Source organism: Wasmannia auropunctata, unplaced genomic scaffold (assembly GCF_000956235.1).
Source record: "Wasmannia auropunctata unplaced genomic scaffold, wasmannia.A_1.0 LD334721.1, whole genome shotgun sequence".
NCBI lineage: Eukaryota > Metazoa > Arthropoda > Insecta > Hymenoptera > Formicidae > Wasmannia > Wasmannia auropunctata.
In genome coordinates, this window is record NW_012028169.1 from 287140 (window position 1) to 299655 (window position 12516).

The window sequence follows — 12516 nt, forward strand, 5'->3', positions numbered from 1 at the left end:
GTAGACTAGAAAGGGAAGTTTTGTTTAGTTTAACCGACGACCCACGCGAAAACAATTGTAGACCTCGGCTACAACGGCATCGCGGACTTGCGAAGAGTAATCGTGAAATCTAACAAACTTCCACGCTGTAATGATACTTGACATATTTGCGTCCATCTTCAACTCAATGTTTACCATCCCGAGTGCAATCTTATACACGTGCTCGCGCGAATTTAGTATTAAAATATACCACTGATTTACTTTAATGCAGAAATCCCAGCTCCGTCGACAACAACCACGACGCAGCAGCCGTACGACGTAACATTGGCGCACAACAATGGTAACTAAAGCTATTTAAATATCGATATTGTTCCTCCAGTTTATGTCTGTATCTGTTACATATATACATATACGATAAGTAGGACAGCTGTAGAAAAGATACCGTCGTGTGATCTAAATTGAGCGGTAAGGTAATGCAGTATTACCTTATACCGCCGGAAGCGTCTAATATGGATCTCTCGAATTAGGTAGAATAACGTTTTAACTTAGGATCGAGGGAAGCCTCTGTGTGAGAGAGAAAAAAAATCCGGCATTATTATTTTATTTCTCGATTCCTAAGTAAAACCATCCGTTTCCACTCCTCGTTCGCAGCAGCCTACCGTAGAGCACCAATGTAAAACCGCCTTTGTGTAATGCATTTTAGGTAGAAACAGTAACAAGAAATCACAACAAAATCAACGACCTTACGACTACGAGGTCGAGGAATGGCGAAATCAAGGTCAGTAAATATCTATTTTAACACGCTCCGCGTAGAGCCCGGGCATTTCCCACGACGATACACGTTCCGTCCGACCGCCATGTCGTTCGAGTAATTAGTGTAATTAAAACCTCGTCAACGATGTACGACCGGGCGGGGGCGGGGGCGGGGAGGGGTAGCAGATAGAGCCTAAGAGAGAAAATCCACTAAATTGGCAATGCTCGGTGATCCACTTTATCCACAAGCGAATTACTTCGTATAACGTTACTCGGGCCCCTTTTATTGACCGGGAAGGATTCTGCGGTCATTCCTTCGCTGTCGTAAAATCCAACGTGAGAATATACGTTAACTGGCTGTTTGCTTAAGCTCATTGAGTGGAAATCAATAATCACGCGACATTTTTTACGAATCTATGACGCGTAAATAATGACACTGTAAATAAAATGGCTGTAAGATTAATAAGTTCTAACGAATATTTTTGCTTGACATTATAATTAGGAGAAAACACAATGACTGATATTTTCTATTCCACATTTAATTAATGTTTTTATTGAAAAATATTGAATAATTATCACTTTTTTCCTTTTGACAAAATATTCTTCAAAAAAATATTATAATGTTTATATTATATTGTAACTTTACAAAATTACTATATATAGCGTGCTGTTCTCCGCTATAAATAGTCTTGTATTGATCAGGGTTAAGCTGTAAAGTGTAAGGGATTATAAGATGTCCGAAACATTTCGCGTAAATCCTTCGTATAAGTTTGTTATCCCTAAATTTCGAAATTTCAACCACAGTAACAATTGATGTGTTTCACGAGATATTCAGTCGCATTTAACGCATCGACAAACGCAGAAGGGGGTCGTTGCTTTACCGTTGCAAGAATCTGATGTATTTTTCAAATAACGATCACGTACTAAATTTTAGCGTCTAAATCTGTTTACACGAATCGTTTTCCGCAGTGTTTTCATCGATTCCGATTTCTATTGCAAGAGGTAGACTTCGCGCGTTAACGACTTGAAGCACTTCACAGATCCTTATATTATACAAGCCAGCTGACGGAGATTGGCGGCAGAATGCAAGTTCAAAACTCACTTGGAATGACTTTGTTCAAAGATTCCCCGGAGCGCGTCGGGCCAGCTTTCCCTTCCTGAAGTTTACTTTCAATTAATGAAAAACGAGCTGCGTTGACCCGCGGCCGTCTGCTGCCTCCGGTATCAGGAAGTGGAAAGGAGGAAATGGAGAGAGGCAAACTCCTCTGTTATCTTTTTTTCTCACTCGCCATGTCTTTTCCCTTCCCTTCTCTAAAAATCGATTGACTTCAAGAGCCTTGCCTCGTGTGCGTACAATTATAATTTGTACTGTTCGACTGCTACTTACAATTAAAATGCTCGACTGCTTCTTATCTGTTGTTACAAAAGCAAATAATATACGTTCACTTTGTAAGCTACGAATTTATATTGCAAATTATATACAGATATTATAGAATGATTTACAGGTCGCTTATTTTAACTTTTGAGAGCACTTGATTAAGGATAATTATGGAAATTTGGTTGTAACATGTTCTTTTTTCTTACAAAAGTTAAGTTATTCAAATAAGAAAACTTTTATTACGTCATTTTATCGTGCATGTAAATTATAACGATGAGAGACCATAAGTTCTAGATGTCCATTATATTTAATATGATTCAAATTGAATTTGTACAGCAGATGATTTTTGTTATGCTATAAATCAATTGGCAAAAGCTACTGACGTATCTTCGATAAGCGACCAAACGATTTTAACGTTTACTGTAACTAATCAGAAGTTCGAGTGTACCTTCAAGCGATTTCCAAGCCACTGAAATATAATCAATGGTAAGAGAATGTACAGACTAAAGCGCCAGTAAAGATGTTGTTAAAGTGTTGGAAAATGGCTCGTCTGTCGCCGACCATGCGGAAAGTCACGTACAGTGGATTTTACTGGTAGGTGGGAATAACTTTTTCCGAACGGACGTGCGGTTTCGACGTCCGTTTCTGGCGCGCAAGCCAAGGGGCACGATGAACTACTCTCGAGAAACGCCCTGCATTTGGGACGACTATCTGCCAGTGCTGAGAAAAAGGGCACAAAAAAAGGACATTTTTCTCAAGTCGTTACCCTTTGACTTTTTGCGGAGAACAAATTTTGATAATATCATTCTAAACGCTCTAAATATCTTGTTAAGAAATAAGAGAAATTCTCTAGAAAATAAATAATTTTAGTTCAAACTATATATATAAGTATGTATAGCATCAAAATTTTTGAGACAAGTAATGCTAATAATTTAATTATTTCAGAAATTATTTACTTACCATCGAATTTATATGTATATAAAATAAGATATCTAACTATTACAGTCTACGCACAATATACATTTTTTTCCAGAAACGAATTGGTTAACGTTTGTTAAAGCTGGGAGCTATTAGAATAACAATTTTGTCAATATGGGCTAGTTTTACAATTTTGATGGAACAATCTGAAAGTGAAACTAATGAAACGGGTAAAAGTTTTGTTTCATCCAGATAGCGCCGTTGTTAATAAATGCAACTTGTTACAAGGGAGTAGATCCCTAGATTATTCGATAATGCCGTGGGTGGTAGTCATTAAGGTAAATCGAGGTCATGAAGTTTTATCGCCGCAATAATCGTACATTCTGATGTATGGCCTATCGTCATTGATATATTCGTTTCTATAACATTACTGACTATACATTAGTGCCACAGGTGGCGATGTTGATTCGACTTCAATTCATTTATCAAAGTTCGGACAATCAATAAAAGTTACCGTCGGTAGATGTGAGTTTAATCGGATAAAATGGAGCATTTTCTAAAGTTTCTGACGTCTGCAATGTCTGCATACCTGTTCAATCTACTTTATATAGTAGATATTTATATAATTTACCGATAGCTGTTTATATATTATACTCTTCAGACTAACGCGCGTAAATTTATCTTTTTTATTAATAAATTTTACTATTAAATCTATTTAAGGGCTAATTCACGCTCGACACAGTTCTATGTATCAGTGTATCAGTTTTTATTTTTTTTTACTTTTTTTATTATGATTACTAAATTATGATAACAATATTATAAGAGAGCATTGTTTGGCTTGCGAAGTCACGTTGAAGATGACTTTCTTTCGCGTACCGGAGCGCGAAAAAATTTGTTTAAACAACCTTATTAAAGTTTAAGGACCTTAAGCGTATCTCAACACCGGAAGCGCGATATATCATGACGCGCTTCGCATAGCAGCTCCTGGCTACGTATCTCACTACATGTCTCATCGCTCTTCTCGCCACATAACAAATGAAAAAGCTCGCAAGACACATCTGCGAATTACCGCGGCGCCGCAATTAATCCAGTAACATTTCATCCGGCGTTTCTTTGATGGTAACGGCTGATAAGGGCCGATTTAACAGACGTCGGATGTATTTAATCTCAAATGAATTTACCCTTCCCGCGTTCTCAGGAGGGGCCCGGCCGCTCCTCATCGCCGAGGGTTTTATCTCGTTAAAAAGGGATTTGCGCGAGTTGAACATCGCAGAAATTCCGGTAGAGCCGAGAGTTCGCTCGAATTTAATTCCCTGGCGCGAGTGTAAAGGGGGGGGGGAGGGGGCCTCACGGCTCCCTCCCTAACTCTCCCGCTCCTCCCTCCCCTCGCTTTTCTCTCTTTGTCCCCCCTCATTTCGCATTATCCGCAACAACTCGTCGTATTTATCTTCCGTATCCGCTCGTTAACATACGTGCATGTATTCGGTTGCGAGAATGAGGCCACTGAGGAAATGAGCCGCCGAGCTTGACGATTTTCGCGTATTCTCAAGCGCTACCAACTATTTGTTCCGGGCGCCGCGCAGCTGGCAAACGGCTGGTAGCGCCGCGTTACGTGAAAATACAGCCAAGAAGTTTGTTCCGAAACGCGGGGTGTCGACGGTGGTGGTGTTCGCGGTCGGTGATACAAAGTGCGAACGGTATTCCGATGGTCGTTTGCCCTGCGGCTAACCCCCATTGACTGGGGCGAAAGAATATTACTTCTCGGCCGATGAATAGCACTGCCTCCTTTGCTGTCAGCAAAGCGCTCGACCTTCCTTTATTTATATAACGATTATATTTCTGGCATACAGACATCGCGGCTAATTCTAGATGGAATACATCATATTATCCAAATTATTTGCGCAAGATTTACGCTTATGAGAGAAATAAAATTTTTCGAATATAGGTACAAATTCTTATATTTATTAGCTAGGAAGAAAAACGAATAAAATTCGCTTTTCGAATATATAAGTGACATATTCATTATGAATAAGTAATTGTCTTTTCTATTAAGATAATATTTTATTATTAACTTGATGAGCGGTTTTCTTTTCATTGTAAATATAATATTGGATGGGATATAGTCCATGTTACTTGAAGGGAGTTGATGGACAGTTTTAAAATCGTCCTAACTACTGCATATTGATTAAATGTCCATTTTCATCGTATAGCTTGCAGCGAAATACATTGAAGAAATTCTTGTGACGAATATTCTAAAATGGTTTGTAAGTGACTGTATATAGAAATTATCGATCAAATTTTTATAAACTTATTATCCTATCCAATCCGCAAAAATAATCTGCAGCTTGCATCAAATGAGCTATCTAACTGAACACTATTTCGCTCGCGTTTCACTCTTGTTCAATCTTCTGCTTGTCGCATAACGAGTTGGATAGTCTGTGTCATATTATGTATTTATATATCACAAAAATAATATTGTGACCGACATGCAGATCACGACATATATAATAGAAGCAATTAGGTCGATTAAATCCGTTAATTACACGCAAAATCGTTAAAAACCTTTTACCAGTTCTTCAATTTTATAAGTTTTACGTATTACTGAAAACAATATGTAATCTTTAGAGACATTTCGCGTGTTTTTATACTTTATTGAATTATTGACCTCATTATGAATAAATCAATTATAATTCAGTAGAAGAAAATGTAGGAATATGAGATATGAGTTGTTCGAATGTGTAACATCTTTTTCGGATACATGTAGACATATACACAAATATTTATTTATTTATTTATTTATAAACTATTAAAATACATAAAATACACATTCACAGCGTTTGTATTCCTTGTAAAATTATTTCTAATTATAAATGCTTAAATAACATCTAGAGATTTATGACCGTGCGTATTCTGACTGTTTCCAAGTCCGATCAAGATTAAAAAAAGAACATAATATCTCGTATCTCATATTTCAGTGTTTCTCTCTACTTTCTCTTTTCCCCCCGTAGCTCTTCTTTTTGCAAACGAATTAGAAATTATATTCGAAAAAGAATGGCCCCTTTTTATTACATCCGCATAATTGTCCCATTCTACTGGAACAACCGCAGCGTAGTTTCGTCTGTTTCCAGACTACGGTAAGGATTACGGCCCGGCGTCGATGAGGCCACCGGGTGAGCCAGACGTCCAGAGCCCGGGCGTGTCCCACCGTTTGCCGCTCATCCTCCTTGTCTCTTCGAGCCTCCTGTCGTTGCTGCTAACGGTCATCCGAAGGTGATTCTTACGTCGCAGGAACGGGGCTTCCAGTTCTAGTGTTTATTGGTGGGCAACCGGGCCGGAGACAGCCGGTGCGCGCGTGGTTACCGATTCCCGGGACGCCGTCTCCGGGCCGCAAGTGACAGACGAGTGCGACGAAACGGGCTGCGCTTGAAATTATTTTCGTACTAAAAAGTAAACTTATACAGACAGAAAAAGAGCGCGAAGAAGATATATATATATATATATATATGATTATATAAAATATATAAATATATATAAAATATGTCGTGTAAGTATATATGCGGTGAGTACGAAGTTACGTTTAGGCTTTCTCGACTGATCGACGCTAGTGTGAGAATATATAGCGCGCGACTCGGTACCCCCTTATATACGGACAAGCTTCCCGTTCCGCGACCGTCTCGACGATCTCTCTTGAACGGAAACGTCAAGGAGAAATGCTGCGGCGCATACATTGAGAGAGAAACCCGTCACCCGCGATGTCCTTCCACCAGGTGATCCCGCGCTGAATAGCTTCGGGGATTGGGAATACACTTAGTCCGCGGCGAGGAAACCGAGAACTCCTCGGCTGGAAATTCGGGACATCTCGAGGACTGAGAACGGCCCCGCCCCGACGGCGGCGGGAGGTCGTGTTCGCCTCTTCTTTTTCTATTCTACTCGAAGCGGAGCGTTAGATTTTAGCGAAACTTGATAATTCGGAATCACACAATGGTGAAACCTTGCACGGATTCGTTCCGGCGTTCGACCTCCATAAACATCTCCCTCGTAACGCGCGACCCTCCTCCCCCCAAAAATATCTCGATTCACGATTGGCCGCGTATTTAATGTAACATTCTTCAAACGCCGCTATTTCCGTAACTATTGCTCCCGATACATTTTTCACTCATATTCATCGGATTCCGATATACGCCACGCCGCCATGCGAAACGAAACGTCATGTACATTCGCCGTAATTCGCTAAACCGTTCAATAACTATTAGGCGCTAATTAATTGTTTCCTTTTGGAAAAAAATCGAGGGACGTTAACGTGCTTTCTTCATTGACGGTTTTGTGTTGCGTAATGTTACGTTTCCGTCATATCACGAGAAAGACAAGGGAACTGTATTCAGTAAATATACATATACGTATGCATAAAACGGTAAAAAGATATAAATAAACAAATATATATATATATATATAGATATATATATATACACATACGTACGGATCGTAGTTGCGTTGAAACGCATCGCTCGGTAATCTCGTAATTAGCTGTTTGATTGGATAAGGAGTGTAAGTATAATTCGAGCGCATGGTCCTACATGATGGGTTCCTGCGTTTTGCGTGGTGCGAACGGAGTTTCGACGGACGTCTGTAAGCTCGCGCCCGAGTATGTGTGTTTCTGGGGAAAGAATTAACGCTAGACATCAAGTAGCCTCGAATCATCGACGACGGTGACGCAGAGAGCTTCGTGGCTTCTTTTTGCGCGATTATGACATTTCGATGGAGCCAAGTACCAGTTTCTCTATCGCGGTTGCGCGACCGCGGTTATCAGAAACCATGTAACAATCCGGAAAGGTGCAACGCGTACCTACTCTTGTTACGATTAATGTTATGAATATAAAAGGCGTACATATATATATATATATATAAATAACTCTCTCACTCTCACTCTCTCTCTCTTGTTCTCAAATCGCTATTCTCGAAAATTTATTGGCATCTCTGAAAAAGGCGATTCTCATATTCGCGCAAATTCCTATTTTTCACTTCTCGTTTTGTCCATCGCGTGACGCGAGTGTGCGGCTATTACGGGCATATACATACGTAGGGAATGCTCTGCGACGCTTCAACCACTTTGAATCTCCTCTTACGTTGTACCTGATCATATCATAAATTGCCATCATGCCGTTCGATCTTAGGCGAAACGGATGTGACATGTTATGCGCCTTTCCCTGTTAATTCTGTAAATATTGTAGATACGTTGTGCTGTGATCAGTCTGGATCGTCGTCTTTGAGAGGATGACTCGAGGCTGCGCTTGTTAAACCGAGTGTAGAAGGCGAGTGTTGTGAATATTATATACTGTTTGAGATGATACGGCGGTATTCGTACGATAACGTCGTTCAGTAGAATACCAATGAGGCTGCAGCGATCGTAGCTATATCTCAAATTAAGTTATAATAATGTTATTAATGTATCATGTCCGACGATTTCACTATGTCAAACGATTTTTATGTACCGGGTGCATCGCCTCGGATGACACACGCGAACCGAGATAATTAGATATAGATAGTGGAACTGTCGGCCTGTATATCTTAATAAATCGAGTACATGACTGCCACTTACGCCACGCATCGTTTATTAATAAATATCCTTGCAATAAGCCAGATATTCAATTTAGCCAGATTATCCCATAGTCAATGTATTTTTGCAATAATTTTATTACTAATTTTTTTATTAATATACTTTTATTTACGTTGCAGATTTTATTTTTTATTATATGTTCCTGTATTTTCTTGAGAGAGATGGAAAGATTGAAAGGAAGGAGAAATTTCAGAGCAAGAATGGAGAGATATGTAAGTACCATTAATTATGTATTATGCATGTGTGTAAACTAATACATATATGATTCGATTTATAAATAATCTTTTGTAATTTTGAAGAAAACAGATTGGAATATATCATGAAAATGATATAAGTACTGTTAAAGTTTAAAATAATATTTAATAGATAATTAAATAGATAATATAATTATCTATTTAAATAGATATAATTATCTTATTAAATAGATAATACGTATTAAAGTTATAGTTGCGCATCTTAAAATTATAGTTAACATTGCATGATTAATAAATTCTCTTGTACCGAGTATTTTATTTAATTACTGAAAAATAATATTTATAATAAATTACACATTTTATTTTAATTTGGTTTTTAACATGAGAATAAGTAATGTCATAATAAATTTCTGTGGGAAATATATTGCATTTATCAATTTTCATTTTTAACGATTTTGTTAATTTTGCCTACTGATGTATTATAAATTAGCGTGTCGTATAAAGACATATTATAATAAACATGTTTTGCATATTACGGCAGCAAATAATATCTGTTTATTTTAGCTGAGAGTAATATCATATGGGACATATTTCATAAAATCAAATGAAATACGTTTCGTACTTTCTTCGAAAGAAGAATATTTGCATGCTGTAATATTACAGTCTTTATAGATAATTCTACGAGCGCGTGTAGAATTATGAAAATTAATGTTATAGAATTTTTGTAACATGAATTTATATATATATATATACTGCATATATCTGTTGTATTGCAATTTTTGCGATTTGATAAATATACGAGTTCGAAAGCTATGCAATCAATATCTTTTTGTGAAAAATTAAATAATTTGTATATCATGTCAAAAAGTTTTAAAATAATTTTTGAAATATGTGCTGAAGTAGACAGGTATGTATACGTTTGCATGTGTAAAATTTTGTTTAATGTATTAGTGATACTAGAAATAATTTTGTATTTATATTTCGATTTTCATTAAAAGGTATAATTAATTAACTATATGATTATTGCGTACAACGTATGACGTATGCAAATTAAATTAAATTATCATTAAACGTGTAACTCTTGCTTTGCATTGATTCACAGATGTAGACAATGTACTGAATTAAAAAATTATTCGTGCATCCATTGTTAAAAGAGCTTTGCTATACATTGATACCGGATAATACCGTATGTTGCGTGAAATTGAAAAGGAAATCATTCCAGCGCTTCTCTTTGAAGTCACCACCTGTAACATATTAAGTTTTGTATTACATAATTAATACACGAATGTATTAAATGTCCTATCATAAATACATCTATTATATATCTATCATATCTATTATACACACATATATGCACGAATGTTAAGTATTTAATGTTGTGTATATTTTCTATGTAAATGATTGTATGGTAACAACTTTTAGTCTCTAGTTTTAACTGAAGAGGTAAATATTGCCGCAGTAATTAGAGACGGTAACTTTATTGGTAACTTTAATCGCTTATATGTCGTTAAATACGAACGTATTCATTGGGATTTTAATTAAAATTATTGCGCTTGCTTGTATAAATGTACTAATACGTAAATATAAATATTTTCGTAAATATAATGATTTTCGCACAATCTATAACGACTTAATGTTACATTGTAAAGATCGATTAGAAATATTTTATATCACATGACTGGTTTAATATAATTTATTATTTGTTATTTATTAATTTATTAACAATTAAATTTATTTGTTGATGTTAACGTTCTCGTTAGTTTTTGAAATATGAGGTGAACGGTTAGAAATAAAATATTATAATAGCAGTTTTTCTCTCTCCTTCAGTTTCTAACCCTCTTTTTCGTTCTGTAACGGTAGCAGCGATCGATCTTCTTGCCAAACTTAAGAGACAAATGCTACACGGTTCCTTGTTCACAAACTTTTTTCTATAGTGACATGAAAAAGATACAACAACATCTATGCCTCGCCGATATTTCTTCGTAACCTTTCTACTACTTGTTCTGGTCTTTTTGTGGTTCTTTGTTATACAATCACAATTGTTCTTGTTAAATAAAGAGAAAGAATAAATTTTAATTTTGATAGAAACGAACAGCTTATTAAAGATCAGATTTTCATTAATTTCACACTGACAATAATCTGAAGCTAATTTAAATGTGGATTGGATTATTTAGAGATAATTTCGAAAGAACTCAAATGCCATCCACGCGCGTCTAAAATAAATATAATATATAATTATGCATCTTTAAATTTGACTTACAATAATATGAAAATTCGAGGATCGCATCAGATTAGAAGCAGTCCTTGTTTGTAATCGACGAGATTTATCCTTATCGAAAAATTTTAGGTGCATAATGAAACATTGTAACGAAATTACGCTGAATTCAACTCGGGTTCTGTTATGCTTAGTTGATAAGGACAATGATACCCTTGCTTTGAACAAAGGTACGCCCACTGCTCGGCACACGTGATAGGCAAACCGAATGAATGCGAAGTGGTCACGAGCTGTTGCATACCGTGCTATGGTTGCATTAAAGCGTAGGTGTTAACAAGTAAAACTAAGAGTACCGTACACATTAGAATATGGGATATATTAATGAATTAAATGAATATATGGTAGAATATATGTGAGAAAGATATTCTGAATGTTCCAAAATTACTGCATTGTTTTTAGTAATCGATTTTCTGATTAATTTTGAGTGAACTGTTTCCCGATAAAATTTGTGTCGATAGTATCGCACCTTACGTATTCATCTACATTAAATATCGTGAGAAAATGAATTAAGAAAATTAAATTATGCTTTAATGAAAACAAAATTTCAGCAGGTTCAAAATTCACGCGGCGCGAAAAGTATAACCCGTGCTTCGTGATTTAAAGTTTTGCTCTTCCCGAGTGACACACCGCAAAAAACAAAGTGCATCGATCCCAGCGGAGGATTCCGGCAAACAGGTTCTCTGCGTTTCATTTCGCGGTTATTTACGCCCATGCGATTTTGCAAATCCGGCATTTGGCCCGCTGTGTATTTCAACTGAGGATTGCCGCTGCGGGCAAGCGCGCGGTTACATGCGCGTACATATCGATGCAGTCGGCGAGAAAATGACTAGCGATTAAAAAAGAGAGTTGGAAAAAGAGCCGGGTCAGCGAATCGAGACGGACGCACGGTGAACGATCAATCAGCTCCTGTACCATTCATTTTTTTTCTCCTTTTCTCTCTCTTGCTCTCTCCCTCGCTCTCTTCTTGGGATTAGATGAGCCACAGTAGCGACAGGACGGACCATGCGGTCAGGAAAGCGATTCGTAGCGCGATCGTCTAATCCACAGTTTGACAATTGCGACGTATAATACGATAGATTTACACTGTGCCCACTAAACCGGCGAAACATTAAGAGACTTTGATGCTTATTACAGTTGTTCAGTTTGTACTGAACGGTGACGATAGCAATAATAAATAATTCGACGGCGATTATGTGACGATGATTGCCCTCTCGATATACGGCGATCCCTCGATGGCTGTCCAACTCTATATATATCCCTCCCTTACCTTGACATTTTGGTAGTTACTAATTATGGGACATTATCGACTCGCGGAAGTTAGTACAGTCTCCTATTCTCCACCCCCGAGCGGCCATTACCGGTCGTACGTACGTGTTCAGAACACTCCTTGGCAGCCCGAATATCA

The 12516-nt window shown here is 37.3% G+C and overlaps 1 protein-coding gene and 1 long non-coding RNA gene across 9 annotated transcripts in view; one reads left to right on the plus strand and one right to left on the minus strand.

Annotated features, from left to right (window-relative positions):
* Positions 1-6540, plus strand: part of LOC105458068 (neurotrimin) — a 165515-nt gene extending 158975 nt beyond the window's left edge. For 5 of the 8 annotated variants that reach the window (XM_011703125.1, XM_011703128.1, XM_011703124.1 and 2 more), the window contains exons 9-11: positions 251-319; positions 683-757; positions 6157-6540. In XM_011703125.1, the coding sequence (XP_011701427.1) occupies positions 251-319; positions 683-757; positions 6157-6302 (290 nt within the window). In that variant the 3' untranslated portion in view covers positions 6303-6540. Of the gene's footprint in view, positions 1-250; positions 320-682; positions 758-1701; positions 2485-2544; positions 2992-6156 lie in introns of those variants that run through there. The other 3 variants (XR_975484.1, XM_011703129.1, XM_011703130.1) reach the window with 3 other exon arrangements.
* Positions 6541-9162: 2622 nt separating this feature from the next.
* The window catches only part of LOC105458067, a 77509-nt gene continuing 74155 nt past the window's right edge, over positions 9163-12516 (minus strand). The window contains exon 4 of the long non-coding RNA XR_975483.1: positions 9163-10080. This is a non-coding gene — a long non-coding RNA (uncharacterized LOC105458067). The remainder of the gene's footprint in view (positions 10081-12516) is intronic.